This window comes from Talpa occidentalis, unplaced genomic scaffold, assembly GCF_014898055.3.
Source record: "Talpa occidentalis isolate TD23 unplaced genomic scaffold, MPIMG_talOcc4v2.1 talOcc4.17, whole genome shotgun sequence".
In the NCBI taxonomy this organism is placed as follows: Eukaryota; Metazoa; Chordata; class Mammalia; order Eulipotyphla; family Talpidae; genus Talpa; species Talpa occidentalis.
The window spans coordinates 44,320,412-44,336,709 of record NW_023601754.1 but is presented as its reverse complement, the minus strand read 5'-3'; the positions used below and the strand labels follow the sequence as shown (position 1 = coordinate 44,336,709).

At 56.8% G+C, this 16,298-nt stretch overlaps 2 protein-coding genes across 2 annotated transcripts in view; one reads left to right on the top strand and one right to left on the bottom strand.

Annotated features, from left to right (window-relative positions):
- Positions 1-1,023: 1,023 nt before the first annotated feature.
- On the bottom strand, positions 1,024-12,672 carry VASP (vasodilator stimulated phosphoprotein). The gene is made up of 13 exons (XM_037516794.2): positions 12,327-12,672; positions 6,015-6,186; positions 5,757-5,922; positions 4,650-4,731; positions 4,132-4,197; positions 3,792-4,023; positions 3,556-3,653; positions 2,964-3,015; positions 2,761-2,797; positions 2,494-2,539; positions 2,251-2,338; positions 1,635-1,692; positions 1,024-1,510 (listed from the first exon to the last, which is right to left on the bottom strand). Exons 1-13 carry the CDS (start codon positions 12,329-12,331, stop codon positions 1,473-1,475), a joined length of 1,140 nt encoding a protein of 379 aa, XP_037372691.1. The 5' UTR covers positions 12,332-12,672; the 3' UTR covers positions 1,024-1,472.
- The window catches only part of RTN2 (reticulon 2), a 19,289-nt gene continuing 14,547 nt past the window's right edge, over positions 11,557-16,298 (top strand). The window contains exons 1-2 of the mRNA XM_037516792.2: positions 11,557-11,568; positions 16,015-16,099. Coding sequence (XP_037372689.1) covers positions 16,075-16,099 — 25 coding nt within the window. The 5' untranslated portion in view covers positions 11,557-11,568; positions 16,015-16,074. The remainder of the gene's footprint in view (positions 11,569-16,014; positions 16,100-16,298) is intronic.

Below are 16,298 nucleotides of genomic sequence, written 5' to 3'. Positions count from 1 at the left end.
CCTTCATGCCTCCGGATCGGTCCCCCAGCTCCTGCTCCACGCAGCCTTCTTCTTGTGGGACCACCTGCCCCTCCGCCTGGAAGTTTCCCAGCCTCATCCAAGTGGAACATTCCACCAGGCAAAGTTCCCCACCCCAACCACCCCCTGCAAAGCCACTGAACTGCTGAGGGGGGTGTGCGAGCTCCGTGACTTCTGAATTCTATTCTTTCTTTTATTTTTTTTTTTAGCCTGTAAATGTTTTATAATTAAAGGAGCTCTGAGGTAAACAAGTCACTAAGAAAGTGTCTCAGCACCATGGTGTACATCTGCAAAGTGGGCACAGGGCTCATTAAAGTCAGGAGAGAAGCTGAAAAGTGCACAGTCCTCTTATGAGCCCTTTCCTAGATGGAGAAAGAGACCCAGAGGCTGAAGAAGGGGCTGCCCAGGCTTGGCTTTCTCACCTGGGGAGGCAGGGTGGGGAGGAGGGAGGGAAATGCCTGGAGAGGGTTTGGAGAGGGAGAGGGGCAGAGACCATCTGGCTACAGGGAGCAGCTTGAGGAAACCAGTAGAGGTGTAGGGTGGAAGGAAGAAGATGAGGGTTAGATGGAGGGAGTGAGGGACCCCCCCCCCAGCTGCACAGTCCTCCAAATCACTCCAGAAATCTTAGCATTTATAAAAACTGCCAGATTTATTCCGCAGGGGCCCATTTTCAAGAAGCTAATGGTGAAGGTGGTTGAGGGGTGCATTCTCCCCACTTTTCCTTTTTCCCCTCTTCTTATTTTCCCTAGGGGTAAAAATGGTCTGGACCCAAAATCTAGCCAAATTAAAAAAAAAAAAAAACCCAAAAAAACTGAGGTTCCAAAAGTTACAGCATCTTAATTCCTTATAGAAAAGGGGAAGGAGCCAGCTGGAAGGGAAGTCCCGGTAGGGGGAGGCACCCCCAGCCTAGTGGGACATCCCCCCTTTAAATAGCCGTCCTCAATAGGACAAGCTTGGGCCTATAGCATTTAAACCCCCCCACACCCCACCCCATTTTATCAAAACCAAAGAGGAAAAAAATTTCCCTTTCCCCCCCAAACCCAAATATATATATATATATTTTCTTAAAAAAAAAAAAAAAATCGAAGGCATAAGCGTTAAAGTGAATCTAGAACAAGGGAATGAGAAATTCCCTCCTTTCTTCCCCCTTACTGTGGGGTTAATTGGTACATCCCCAGCAGAGGAACCAGCCCCAAGGGGATGGTAGGGGGGGGGACACCAAAGGGAGCACAGGGTGGGGGCCTCCCCAGCCAATCAGCAGCCAATATGGGTGTAGGCCTGGTGCCAGGGAAGCCACACCCCCTGGCATTTTCCAAGTGGGATGGGGAGTGGGAAAGATGCATTCCTGTATTCCGGTGCTGTCTTCAGCCAATTCCAAGTCAAGTGGAAGCAGGGAAAGCAGGGTGACAGGCCGGGTGCAGAAAGGAGAAACGGGATCTTCCAGGACCCTGTGGTCAGGGGGCGCCCCGCTTCCTCAACTCTTGGACAAAGGCTGGAAGGAAACAAGGGGCAGGGGTCAAGGGCAGAGCCTCTCCCCCCTTCCATTCCAAAACAGGACTCTTTCCGAGGGACATCATGCCTCGGAAATAAATGTTTAAAATAAAAAGCAACCTCACCTTCAATTATTTCCTCTTTCATTTTCTGCAATTCCTTCCTCACCTCTTCCAGAAGCTCCTGAAAATAATGGGTTGTAACCAACCAGGAAGGGGCCTGGACTTGCAGCAACAAACCCCCCTTAATGGCTGCAGAGGCAGAGGAAGCAGGTTCAAGACCCCAAAACACACACACACACACACACACACACACACACACTTCATGACATCAATGACAAGGCCCCAGAGTGACTGGACAGTTCTAGAGGAGAATTCTGGAATGTTGTTGTCAGAAGAAAAGGACTGGAGAACATCCAGTACCAGGGTTGGCAAATACATTCCTGTCTCCTGCCAATTGGTGATGGATGCTTGGGACCAGTTTGCTGGTCCCAAGGGATTCTGGGTACTCAGCAGGAATGTGAATGGTGGTAGATTAATAATGTCTGTCATGGTCACTGGAAAAATTGGTTGTGGTGGCTGCGTCATTGCTGACCTGACCCATTTGCTCCCATTCTCAGACTGGCAAACTGACGTTTGGCAAGGCCAGCTGACCAGTGGTTGAGTCTAGAACCCGTTGCCTTTCTTCCTCTAGCTTCGTTCTAGTCTCCAGCCGCACAGCCCAAACCCCCACGGAAACTACCTGCTTCACCCTCTCCAGGTCTGACTCATCATTGGAGCTTGGCGTAGAGGGGTGGGCCTCGGAAGTGGTCACTGAAGAGGACTTCATCCTGGGAGATGGTGTGAATTGGAACAGAAATGGGGTTAGCGGGCCTGCCCCTCCCCCACCCACTTCCCATTCCAAAAGCCTCTTTGTGTTCTCTCCTACAAATCGGGCAGATCCAACTCCTTTGGGGAGGTTGGGGTCCCAGTACTGATGGCCCACCTTGGCAAAGTTGTGCTGTTCTTCTCCCAGGGTCTCCGCACAGATTCTGGGGGACGGCAACAGATTGGAAAGATCAGGGACCAGGTATGCCTGGTCTCCATCTCTCCCCCTCCCCAGCTCACTTTGCCCCTGTTCAAAGACCCCTATCAGCAGAGTATAAGCCCTAGTGTTATGTGCACAGATTTCCCCCATAAAGTGCTTTAAATGTGTGAGAACAGGGCATCTTGGGACTTGCAGTTCCTACGGCTAAGACCAGCTGTCACTCACCACTCTGCACTGGGACTCTGGCCTCTGGCTCCTCCTGCTGGTGCGAAATAAAACTGTCAGAAGCCAAGAAACTGCTACAACTCTAGTCCATTCTCATGTCCAGGCTCAAACCCAGCCTCCATCCCTATCATATCCCCGCCCCAATATCCCCACTGCCATGGTAGGGCCTGAAGTATATATGATAGGAAGAGCCCCAAACTCACATTGGCAGACTCATCCTTGGGGGGTTTCTCCCCGACCTGTGTGGCTTTCCTTCTGCAGGAAGAAAAAGGCAAAAATGGATGGCTTTCAGCCCTCCTTAGCTGCTTGGCAGTTTCCTTACCCAGAATTCTAGAAAGGTGAATGCTAGGATGTTGACTTGTGGAATTTGTGGAGGCTACAGAAAGTTCTGTGTTTTAGAAGTTAAAGAGAGGGCTGTTCTCCCTCTATTTGGGGTGATCCCCCCCCATGCACTCACACATTTGGGATCACAACATCCCAAGGGCACAGGGCCATGACATAAATGTTCTCAGAATCTGAGTTTCCAGATTCAGAGGCAGCATCTCTTAGGAACCTAGAGTGCAGGGGGTCTTAGAACATTCTAGAGGTGACCTAGGTGACTCAAATCTTCGTGATCTCAGGAGAATGCAATCCTCAGCACTCTGTCCCAACCCTGGCTACCACAGGGGGAACTTTCACCTTCAGAAACAAACTGGGAATCTCCTCCCCCACCTGGCCCTACAGAACCGGAATCTCCAGGTCAGAAGTGCTGGTCAGAGGGGGGGTTTTCTGAGTCTCCCAAGGGCGTGGGCTCACCTCCGGGCCAGCATGGCGTTCATCTCTTCCATGAGCCCCCCCCCAGTGCTTCGACTGCTCTCAGCTTTGGGGGCTGAGGGCCCTCCTGAGGCCTCCTCCTGTTGGAGAAATTACAGAAGAAGGGGCTTTATAGGCTGGCCTCCTGGCCCCCAGCCCCCTTCCAATGCCCTCAGGCATCTCCAGCCTCCTCCCATTATTCCACCAGGCCCAGCCACCTGACACACCTGACCCCTCACCTTGCTAACTTTCCTGAGTTTGGCTCCAGCAATGGCGGCGGCCAGGCCAGGGGCTCCAGCCCCTCCCGCACTGGGGCCTTGTGCTGTGGGGAGAGGGGGTGCAGGGGGTGGACCTCCCCCTGCTGCATGGCCTGCAGCTGGGGCTCCCGAGGAGGGCAGACCTGGAGGTGGAGGGGGCCCCGGGGGAGGAGGAGGTCCTGGAGGTGGAGGTGGTCCCCCACCACTTGGGGAGCAGGTGGGCCTGTGAAACAGAAAAGGCGGGGTGCTGAGAGACAAGCCTCATTCTTTGCAATCGGGCTGGCCTACCCCTCAGGGGAGTGCCCCACCACCCTTGCCACTGGGGTAATCACCTGCATTGGAGACCCGGCGCTCACGCTCCACTTGCTCCGGCTGCCCCGGCTGCTGCCTGAGGAGAGCGGTGGAACAGCCATCACTTGGGGTTCCCAGGATGGCTTCTCTCAGAGGTGCCACTGAGGCTGCTCCTAACCCCCACCCGTGCCGGGGCAGGGAAAGGGGTGTGGAGGCGGGCAGGGACAGCGGGATGGCTGCCAGGATGGCAGCATTCTGGCCACCAGACGGTCAAGAGCACCGAGTCGCAAAAGCCTAGGATCCTTAAATAGCCAGATTCTGGGGTTTGGGGGCCCAGGACTTGGGAGGTGAGGAAGGACTCAAACTCTGGGTGTTTCTCAAATGCCAAGAGGGGGTGGTGTCTGGAACCTGTCCGTTTCTAGCCCTGAGGGAGATGGAACATTCTAGAGGCTGGAAGTGGGGGAGTACTGAACTTCAGGGTCAGGGGTTCTGGAATATCCTAGAACTCTGGCCCAGGCAAGGTTCCTCCCATCCAGGGACTGGCCCCACCTTTTCTGCTGCTCCACCTCCTCCGGGGAGGGGCCGTTCTGGACAGGCCAGGTGGGAGGGGCAGGTGGCAGAGGCCCACCTCCTGGAAGGTGAGAGTAGAAAAGGGTAATGAGTCAACCCCAGGATGCTGCCCTGCCCTGGAACATTCCCTCACTCTCCCTGGCCTCCCAAGAATCCAGGCGCTCACTTCCTCCTGCCTGGGGGACCTGACACCAGGCTGACGTGAGCACCTGGATGAAAGCTGGGCTGAGGGCCAGCACCAGCTTCCCCTGACCGAGCGGCCGAGGGTTGGGCTGGGTGACGATGCCCACATGGCAGGTGAGACAGCGAAGACCCAGAAGGGGCTGTCACTTGCCCCAAAGCCAAAAGTCTGGGCTTTACGGGAGCAAGCCTGGGATTGGGGCTACTTCAACATCCAGGTTTTCCCCCCCGGGCACGGCCCAGGGAAGGCTGAGTGGCTCCTCCTCACTGCCCCAGCTTCAAGGCCCTGGGACCCAACCCCACCTTCCTCTTTTCTCTGTGCCTCCCCAGACAGCCCAGCTCCTCCCCCCAGGAAACAAACACCGCTGCCATTGGGCACGGTGAAGTTCCGCAGCCTCACCCAGCTCGGCTGCTGAGGACACCTACAGCCTGGCTCCTCAGAGGCTGGCAGGGGCATCACCAGGGGAGGTTAGAAATGCAGAGGCCCGGGCCCCAGCCCAACAGAACCAGCACCTGCGTTTTACGCAGATGAAGGATGAGCGTGTTTAAGAAATACCAACTGCAGGTTTTTTTCCTTAACATCAATGCCTGAAAACGACTGATGACATGTCATCAGTTACGTAATCCAAGGGCACAGGGAGCCTTGTGGGGGTTGGAGATATCTATAGCTGGATCTGGGAGGCGCCCCACGCGAGTGAGCACGTGTGGAAATGGATGGAGCAGACAGCGCCCTTCGGGATCATGCATTTTCTGTGTGGGTGCACACGCGGGGAACACAGGAACCCACAAAATCCTCACAATAACGAATTAGCCCATTTTACAGATGAGCACACTGAGGCCGCGTGGTAAACCATTGCCCAGCCACTCGGCAGGGCTCTGCAGTGCCTACTGCCCGCTGGCTCTCACCTTCCAGGGCCTCTAGGGCACTGGCCATGCCAGCAGCGAACTGGGCCGCATCCTCCTTGCTGCCAAAGTTGAGGCCCCAGACTTGCCGGGCATCGCGCCACTGATGGAAGTTGGGGGTGGCCTGGTTGTACTTGACACCCCGGATGATGGCACAGTTGATGACCACCTGGGAGCAGGGGAAAAGGGAGATGAGGGGTGACAGTCGTAGCAGTGGAGAGCCAGCTCAGCCCGAGGTGGGGGAAGGGAGAGGGCCTTCACCTGCTGGTCTGGCTGCATCTTCCGGCCGACCACCCGGAAGGAGTTGGCCGTGGGGTTGTGGTAGATCTGGACGCGGCTGAAGGCCTGGGGGCCCGTGCCGGCGGGCAGCCACCGCTTGTTGCTGTCATCATAGAGCATCACAGTGGCCCGGCTGGAGCAGACCACGGTCTCGCTGCCAGGAACAGGGAGAGGAGAGCGGCGGTCAGCCCAGGGAGCCTGCAGCCTCCCCGGGGGCCCGACCCTCCGGGTGCCCCCGGGAGAATGGAGGTGACAAAGTGTGACCGGCAGAGCAGCACCCGGGGAGGCAAGCCCTGGGGCAGGGCAGAGACTGGGAGGACGTCAGCCAGCCGGGAGAGACAGAGAAAGAGATAGTCGGGAGGTGACACAGACCAGGAAAGAGACAGATGGGGCGGGAGAGACAAACAGACAGACGCAGGACGAAGAGTCAGACCCACAAAGGCAGACCAGGGGACAGGTGGGGGAGGGAGATGGAGACAAAGATGCAGGAAGCTGGGATCAGACAGGAGGAGGGGATCAGACAGATGAGTGGGGGCAGGCAGAAGCTCAGGGTGGCACTGAGAACCAGCCCCGGCCCGCTGCACCCCCCTGTCTCTACCAGGTGCTTGGGTCCCCTATTTCCCCACTTGGTCAGAGGAGGAAGCTGAGGCTGGAGGGGAGGGGCAGTGTGAGGCCTGCGGCCAGTTGGGGACTGATGCTAGAGCCAGCTCCCCACTTCCTGCTGCCCCCCACCTCCGCCGCCCCCCCGCCCCCGCAGTGAACCAAGGGCTATTGCAGACTCGCCCTGTGTCAGGCCCAAGTCCAGCAGCAATGCTGCCACCCCGCCCTCAAGTGCAGGAGACCGTCCCATCCCGATGGCTACCCAGGGCCAGCGCCAGGGAGGACTTCCTGGTGGAGGTGACAGCTAACTCAACCTTGGGGGACAGGTTGGCAAATTGGTTCAGTGCTTAGGATCTGATCCACAGACCTGGAGGTTCAAATTCCCGCTGAGCCACCTACTCCATGTGACTCAGGCAAGCGACCTTCCCACTCGGGCACTAAATGACAGTCCCACCACTTCCCAGGGCGGTAGGAGGAGTGAGTGAGTTCGGGTACTTAAAGCACTTGGCACAGTGCCTGGCACATACTGCGTACTTGGTAGCTGTCAGCATCCTTTTCATCGGCACCCAGAAAACGTAACCATGGGGGAGCCTGGATAGTCAGTTTCAATGTCCCCATGCCCAATGAGGAAACTGGGGCTCCCAGATGGGAAGTGACTTGCTCAAGTGCACACAGACCAGGGGGAAGTGCTACTCTCCACCCCACCCCCACCAGACTTTTTCCTGAAAAGAGGAAGTTGGTGCTCAGGGATTTCCGGGGAGCAAAATTATACCCCATACAATGGCTGTCTCTACCCGGGCTGGGGACTGGGGCATGACGCTGTGAAACACAGGACCTTCGGGAAAGCCCCAGAGCAGACCAGGCTCCTAGTTTTTAGACCAGGAGGCTGAGCCCCTGACCCCCCCCCCAGTTTACATAACTGTGCCACCTCATTTCAGCTGGTTAGGCACCCTTATTCTCACTGCAGCCCTTCGACACATGCACTATTTCATCCTCACTTTGCAAAGACTACAAATAGAGGCCCAGGCAGGTTGAGGGGCCTGCCCGCAGGCACAGCTGGGAAGTAGCTAGAATGAGGATTTGAACCAGGTCACTTGGCTCCCAAGTCTTAACCACCCTGGACTGTGTGGGCTCTACCCATAACCAGGTGCTATTTATTTCCAGACAAGCAAGGCCTGGGGGACTGTTTCTGGCTCCCTCTGGAGGGCAAGGTTAAGGCCTCGCCCACACCTGCCACCCACACCCAGGGCAGACTCTGGCCAGATGCCCAGGGTTGTTGCTACCCCACCCTGGCTGCACTTTGCTCTCTCAGGCAGCCCTGCCCTGCCTGGCCAGAGCTGGGAGCCTGCTGAGTGACCCCAAGGTGATCCAGCCCCTCTCCAGCCACGGTATCCACAGCAAAATCTGGTTAAGCACAAGTCAGATCATGTCCCTCCGGATCCCTCCTCTTCTTGCAAGGTCCCGTGGCTTCCACAGAGTAACAGCCCGATTCTCTCCACAGCCTTAGTGATCTGTATCTCATCCCTCCCGCCCCTGCCTCCCCTGATACTCCTTCAAGCCGGACACAGGCCTGCCTGGGGCCTATGCACTTGCTCTTCCTCAACCGGGATTTTCACCTCCTTCAGGTCTGTTTAAAGGTCACCTCTTCCAGGAAACCCTCCCTGACTACCCCCTCAGCCCATGTCCCACATTTCATAGCAGCAAAAATGTCAAGAACTTGAGGGCAGGGATTTTTGTCCTTTCCATCTTCTGCCGTGTCCCCAGAACCTAGAATGGTGCCCAGCACACGGTACGGACCCAATAGTTTTTAAATTCAACATGTAAAAAAAGGAAAACTCAGCCACGGCAGCTGGCACTGATGGGTTACCCTGTATCCCAGACACTGTTCTAGGAACTAAGCTCCAGTTTTCACTGAACCTGGAGGTGATCTCGTGAGGTGAACCCTGGTGCCCACCCTTTTGACAGAGAAGGCACTGTGGGCGCAGAGCTGTGAAGACACTTGTCCAGGTCACACACCCCGTCAGCCCAGGGGCTCATATGTGAGCCTATGTCCACCCAAGGTCTTAACCTCAAAGAGGAGGAAATAGCTAAGCCGAAGCTTTAAAAAGGTATAAAGCTGTGTGTATCAGAGGGTTTTTAAAAAAGGTGGGGAGGATATAAATACATCCTCACACAGAGGGGTGATATATTCTCCTTCTCAGGAGACCGGCCGAGCTGCCTCTGAGGAGGGAAGGTGGGGATGGGCCTACCGAACTGTTTACCCTTCTGAGCGGCTTGCTTATCCTTCCTTTCCTTTAACCATGGGCTAGTACTGCCTATAAAAAAACAAACTTATTAGTTAAGTTAAAAAAATAAAACTATAAACCAGGCAAAAGCGGGAACGGAAAATCCTGGAGCCAGGAAGCTGCCAGGGAGATTGAAACGGGGTCCGCCTGATTCCAGTGCTCTCTCACCCTTGTTTTGACATGCGAGAGCCTTCATCCCAGGCCAGCCCTGGACGCGGCCCTCTCCAGGAGCCCCCACCTTCTGGAAAACTCTGGCATGTGGTGGAAGAAAGAGGGGTCTAAGTCATCCCTTTGCTGGGCGGCTCTACCTGTCAGAGCCCGTTTCCAGCCCAAGGACCCAGAACCCGCCGGGTTTCATGTAAGAATTCAAAGAGATTTCTTTAAAGAGGCCCTAAGATTAGGACCTGGAATTTGGCAAAGGCTTCAAACCAGGAAGCTGAAAGTCAAAACAGGTGGGAGAGAGCTGCTCATCGGGGGAGGTAATCAAGTTCCTTCACCCTGACTGATGCAAGCCCTGCAGACTAGAGGCTCGCTGTCCTCTCGCCCATCCATTCCCTCCCCATCACGCTCGCCCCATAGCCTCCTTAAACCATAAAACTTGTACCCCCCACAGCCTCCCTAAACTTACCCGAACTACAAATCTTTGCAATACCCCTGGAGAGCGAATCTAATCTAAGGTCCGTGGGCCTCCCCCAGGCTCACTGTTGTGCCTTCTCCCCATGGGCCTCAGTTTCCCACAAGTGAAGAGGCAGGTAGAAGGCCCCACTTGGGTTTCTTTTTGCTTATCTGCATTATCTAAGGGTTCCTATGAGGAAAGCAGGTTACCTGCATTTGAAAAAAATTGTAAAAGATCATTAAAGGTTTGCTTTAGCAGCATGATAGTCTAGATCTGACCCGGGGAGACCTGGGTTCAAAGTGAAGTTTGCCTACTTCTCACCTGACTTTAATTGGCAAGTTGCTTAATTTCTCTGAGCTTCTGTTTTCCCATCTGTAAACTTGGGGGGTGGGGGAGGAAGGGCGGGGGTGATAGTAACAATCTCTTAGAATTGCTGCGAGGGTTGCAACGGAATCAGACATCTCAATCGTACAGTGCAGGGTGCACAGCAGATGCCCGATCAAATGTGCGGTCTCTTATTATTGGGGGGCGGGAGGCAACAATTACTACTATTGGAAGAGGCGGGAAATAAGCGCAAATTTTTCTTGAGTCCTTTCTGCCCCGAGATCCGCAGGCCTCTGGCCTGCTTCCTGTCCTTCCCCGGATCCCAGCTCTGGGACAAACACACACTCAACAAATATTTGTCAAAGTGGGAGAAAAGGAACTATATCTTGTAATTTTCCATCTTGACATTCTGTCTTCCAACCGCCCCATGACTGTCCCCGGCCCAACCAGAAACCCAGAGGCTCTGGGTCTCCTCCCCTCTCCTGCCTAGGAATTTCTGAGGGCTCCTGAGCCAGGTCCTCTCTTTGAACCTCAGTTTCCCCAGCAGGATGCAGGGGCGAGCGTCATGTTGAAGGCTCGCTGTACCCTGGAGAAGGGGCCCGGCCCAGGGTGTCGGGTGTGGCCAGTCGGGCGGAGGAGACCCCTCAGGAGGTGTGAGTAATGCCCTGGCGGCCCAGGCAGCGCCCCACTTCAGTCCACCCCCCAGGAGGTGTGAGGTCCGGCCACAGTCCGCGCAGAGGCACCCTGCGGGAGGACCCGGCCTCCCAGGCTGGGGGTGGGGGCGGGAAGAGGCCGGCCCAGACACCGCTCCTGCCCTTTTACGGTCTCGCGGAGAGTGAGGCAGCACTAACTCGGACATCCGCCATCCGCCTTCCCCAGCGCCTGGGCCGGAAACGCGGGGGGGGGGGGCGCGGCTGGGGGCGGTGGGAGAGGGGCGGCCCCCTTTTCCCCTCGGGGGACGGGGTGAAGGCGCACAGCCTGGCTCTCAAAAACTGCCCCTTTCCCGGGCAGACCTGGAGGAGACACTGCTCCGGGGGGGAAGGGGCAGCCGGAAGCCCAGCGGCGGTGTGTGGGTGCCCCCCGGCTCCAAATTTTCCAGCCATCCCTTTTAACTCAGAAGGAAGCAACGCCGGAGAGAGATTCTCAGGGAGTCATAAAAAGGCCTGCCACCCTTAAGTCAGAGGCCAGGGGTGCGGGGAGTGTGGGGGAGGGGGAGGATGTGGGCTCCAGGGGGTTAATCCCCAGCAGTCCCCAGGGGCCTCCCCCTCAAGCTGGGGGCTTTGGGGCAGGAAGTCCCTGAGAGAGTGGAGGAAGGGAGATAGTATTGTCAGGCTCAGGCCCCAGGGGAGAGATTATGGGGGGCCAGGAGAGGAGAAAGGGGGGCTAGTCCAGTGCCCCAGTCCACACTGGCCCCGCCCTCAGGTGAGCCCAGGAGTTTTGAGAGAGGCCGGGGTAAAGCACAATCCCGGGGCCCCTTGGCCCCCCAACCCCGGGATTAAATTCCTGGGCAGACAGTAGGAGCTATCCGGGCAGCCTGGGTCCCAGGGGGAGAGAGGGCTGTGACCTTGAAGCTTGCCAGCGCCCCCTCCTCCCGCCCCGCAGCTCCGGAGGGCCGGGGGAGGGCGCTCCGAGAAGGGGGAGGCGCCGCGGTGGGGAAGGCAGCCGGCCCACCGCGCTCCGCGCCCGCCCCCCTCGCCAGCTGTCTCGACAGGTGAGTCAGGAAGACAAAGGCACCCCTTCCCCCAGCTGCCGCGCCCCCTCCTCCCCCAGGGCCGCGCAGGTGGGGGAGCGGGGCCGCCCTTCTGGCCCGCGGCCGGGGCGCCGCCCTCCGCGCAGAGCGCTCGCTCGGTCCTAGGCACAGGCCGCTCGAGGCAGATTGGGGGTGCGGAGCGGCGGGGGAGGGGAGTCCCCACCAGCCCCTCGAGGCTGCCGCCGGTCCGTCCGCTACAGCCTCCTCCACAGGAGGAAGAGAGCCCCACGAATTTGGGGGATTAAGTGCCCCCAAAGTTAAGGAGCAAGGTCCCACTTGGGGAGACTTTCCAGCGCCACGTAAAAGGGGACCCCGCAAACCAAGGTCTCCCAGGGACACCCCCCCCAACGCCCTCCCCAATCCTTCCAAGAGCCAGAGTTGATATTTGGGGGGTATGAGCCTCTCCTGAATCCTGGCCTGTCAGCGGGCAATGTCTGCCAACTTGGAGGTCCCCTGGAAAGTCTTAAAAAACCGGGAGTCCTCGGAGCGCCCCCAAATCCGAGGACTCCCAGGAAAATTTCACTGGCACCACCCCGAGCCTTGGGAGTCATGGAGAAGCGGTCAATATTTGGAACTCGTCCAAGGGGATTCGGCCTCAAATTCGAGGCTCCCAGGGGCCTGTCCCCAAATTCCAGCCGCGAAGAGCTGGGGGGAGGGGGACAAAGGCGGGGCCGGAGCCGCGCGGGAGGGGAAGGGTCTGGCGGCAGTTCGAGGCTCACCTCATGGCTGCTGGGCGGGCGGGCGGCGCGCCCACCGGGTGGCTGCTCCCGGGGCGCCCCTGCTTCGAGGTTCAGGGGTTCGGGGCTGGCTCCAGCTTCTGCTCAGTCTCCCCCAGGGTCCCGCCCCATAGAGTCCGGCTTCCTGGGGGGAACGTGGACCGGGCCGGGGCGGGTCCTCGGGCGCCTCCTCCTTGTGGGGGCTTGATCGGGGATCCCTGCGGCAGAAAGGGGGTGCGGCGTCCCCGTCCCGGCGCGCCCCCTCGGCCGGCGGCGGCTACAATGTTACTCTTACTACTGTACTTCTCGGAGCTACATTTGGTTCCAAAATTCCACTCCCCGCACCCACAATGCCCTGCGCCTTAAAGGGGCCGCGCGCACCTCCCGGCGGCGGGGCCGGGGCGGGGGCGGGGCGGGGCGGGGCGGGGCTCCGCACTTCCGCTATCTCGCGCGCCCGGCGCTGCTGCACGGGGCGCACCCCCAAATTAAGGGGAAGCGAGCTCTCCCGCGATCCCCGGTTCTCTCCCACGATACTCTTGGAGGACCCTCCATGGGGGCACAATTTCTTCCCCCTCCTCATCGCCTTCTCCATTTCTTTACACCCTGCTCAGTTTGGGGGGCCCAGGCGGCCCCCGGGTAAGTGTAGGTGCTCCCCACTTCTGTGCCTGAAATCCCGCCTTCGTACCCCTCCCGCCGGCGTCTCCTTCAGTTAAAGAGGGGTTACGGGCGGGCGACTCCTCGCCTCCTCCTCCTCCCCGGGGCGCGGGTGGGGGGGCCCGGCCCCCCGCCGCCCCCGGCCCCCCGGGAAGGTGAGGAGGAAGCGGCCGGGGGGGCGTGGCCGCCGCTGACTCACGCCCCGGGGGGCGGGGGCGGGGGCGCGGCTGGGCCGGGTGGGGATGGGCCTGCGGGGTCCCGTGCGGGTGAAGCCCCGGCCGCGCAGCCCCGCCCACGGTGGATGCGGGGTCGTCGGCCGTCGGGGGGCGCCGGGGCGGACCCCGCCTGGCCCCCGGCCCCGCCCCACGCGCGGTCCTCGGCCCAGCCCGACACCCTCCCGGGCTTCCGCCGCGGGGCCCGCAGGCCCCGCCCGGTGACGTCACGCGCGGCCACGCCCCCGCCGAGCGCCACCTGGCCGGGGTGAGGCCCCCGGGGCTGGGGCGGAGCCTGGGAAATCGGCAGGTCGCTCACGGATGGGGAAACTGAGACCTGGAGGCAGGAAAGAAATCTGGGCGATGGCCCTCTCGTCCGAGCCCCCCAGAGCTCCGGTGGTTCTTGGGTGCAAAGTCAACAGTTCTCAAGACCCCGCTGACTAGGAGGGAGAACCAGCCTTCCCAGCCGTTGCCCAGGGCGGGCCCCTGCCCGGAGGTCTCCTGACTTTGTTCACCTCATCCTCACACCAGGCTCGGACTTTAACTCTTCTCGGAAGAACTGAGTAATCGCCCATCCTGCACTCTCCTCTCGCAGACTCTGATCTGCCAAGGTTATAATTGCTTCTCTGTGTGTCTTCGCTGTTGTTTGGGATCAGGGGCAGACCTGATCAATTCCAGGTCTCCCTCAACCCAAACTGACCAGGGGCAACAACCAACTGAATGAAAACCCTTGTTCTGTGTGACCTTGGACAAGTCCTTGCTCTGCTCTGGGTATCAGTTTTCCCATCTGTGAAATGGGAGGAGTGCATTTCTGTATGCCACTTGCACTACAGTCAGAAAACTTTTTTTAAAAAAGATTTATCTATTTATGCATACAAGAGCTGGGGTGTAGCCAGAGGTGCAGGAGGGTGAGAGGATTCACCAGAGACAGAGTGGGGAGCAGAACAGGCAGATTGACTGAAATACACTGCTGAGGGGAGCAGTGGGTGAGACAGGAGAGGTCTGCTGCGCCATGTGGGTAGCTCCCCGGCTGGGATTAAACTTGTGCAGCAGTGGCTGGCGATAGTTTGATAGCACTGAGACTTTAACCCCTGTGCCACCAGGGAAGCTCCGGTCAGCAAACTTTTTATGTAAAGGTCCTAGTATGAAATATCCTAGGCATGGACATAGAATCTCTTTCCCCTATTATTCTTTCCTTTTTACTATCTTTTAAAAATGTACATAAATAGGGTCTCCCCGGTGGCACAGCGGTTGAACACGGCGCTGGGAAGCTTTCCGCAGCCTCTGCAGTGCCTGGTTCGATTCCCCACCAGCCAGGGAGATTCCCACATGGGGCAGCAGACTTCTCCTGCCTCACCTGCTGCTCCCCTCAGCAGTGTCTTCGTTCCATCTGCCTGCTCTGCTTCCCGCTCAGGCTCTGGTGAATTCTCTCACCCTCCCACGCTTTTGACCTGTACCCCAGTTCCTATATAAAATAAATAAACAACTATGAACTCGAGACTCACTATGGGGGGGAGGGAGGGGAAAGGAGGGATTGGGTCAAAATAAGGGGGTTGCAATTGTATGGGGAATATAAAAATAAAACTATAAATAAATAAATAAATAAATCTTTTAAAAAAAAATGTAAGTAAATAAATCTTAGCTCAAATACTGTATGAAGCGGGTAGCAAGGCTCCCAAGCTGGAGAAACTCTTGCAGATGCTCACAAGGAGGCTGATCAAGGACAGCAATGGTTTGAGAGCAAGAAATTGCAAATAGCCTGAATGTCCATCATGGGGATGATGGAAAACAAAACTAATGCACAAAGGCAGCAACAAAGAATGAGATGTGTAAATGGCATGAAAGAAGTCACCAATGGATTATTTGGCAAAAACAAACCCAATATTGCCCAATGATGTCTGGGCTATGAAGAAAATCATCTAAGGTGCCCTATACATGCATGAACATACAAAACAAGAGGTCTGGGAAAGTCCACTCCAAAGTCATCGCCATACTTACCTAGAGCTCTCACCCCTCATTTTGAAAATGCCAAGTTTGATCCTGCCTCCAGACTTTCGAAATGGCTGTTTCCTCTGCCTTGGAATGTTCTTCCCTCGGGTACTTGCATGGCTGGCTGCTTCTCTGTCCCATCTTTGCTCAATTGACCCCTCTCCTTGGAGAACTTCCCTGACCCCCCTGTCTAAATCATCCATCACCCTGAGGGGCAAGCGACAGAGACTTTTCTCCATCTTTGAATTTTCAACCTAGTAAATGTATAGTACCCACCCAAGAAATCATGAGTAACAATTTTTTAAAAGTAGCTTCCAGGTCCTTTTCTTATCCTGTCCTTCTTTTATTTTCCTTTTTAAAGATTTATTTGTCTATTTATGCATACAAGAACTGGGGTGTAGGCCAAAGGTGTGGTTGGGGTTGGTGAGCGGATTCACCAGAGAGAGTGGGGAACAGAACAGGCAGATGTAGTGAAATACACTGCTGAGGGGAGCAGCGGGTAGACATGAGAGGTCTGCTGCGTCATGTGGGTCAGCTCCCTGGCAGGGGATCGAACTTGTGCTGCAGTGGCTGCAGATAGCTTCACAGTGCTGTGCCTTAACCCCTTGTGCCACCAGGGAGGCCCCTTTTATTTTCCTTGACACTTGTCAGTGTATGAGCTGACCTCCGGTATTGGTTTCCTTGTTTGCTATCACACACATGCACTCACGCATGCACACACACACACCATGGGTGTGGGGAGTGCAGGAATCTCAGAGGGTCTGGCTGGTTCCTGGTTGTGAGCAGGCCCTTGTATACAGGAGGTGCTCAATACAGACAACTCTGTATCCCCTCAGGTTCCAAATCCTGGATTTAAGCAACTGCCTGCTGGTGGGAAGCGTGAAGTTAGGCCTGTGATGGTTGCAAGTGTATATGAAACAGGTACAGACACTTTTCTTTGTTCTTATACCAACACAGTTTAACAACTATTTACACACAGTAAAACAATTATTTATGTATCCTTTACACTGTAGTCAGTATAAGTCTGGAGATGATTTAAAGAACACTGAAGGTATGTGCAAGTTACACCCAAAATACTGTGCCATTTTATATAAGGGACTTGAGAGTCCATGGAGTGTGG

Bases quoted from the DNA above. Each gene is read 5' to 3' on its own strand.
- VASP (XM_037516794.2), bottom strand. The intron at 4,732-5,756 runs GTGAGAGCCAGC...CTCACCTTCCAG, and splicing joins TGCCCTAGAGGCCCTGGAAG to GAGGTGGGCCTCTGCCACCT. The intron at 2,540-2,760 runs GTGAGTGACAGC...GCCGTCCCCCAG, and splicing joins CAGAGTCCCAGTGCAGAGTG to AATCTGTGCGGAGACCCTGG.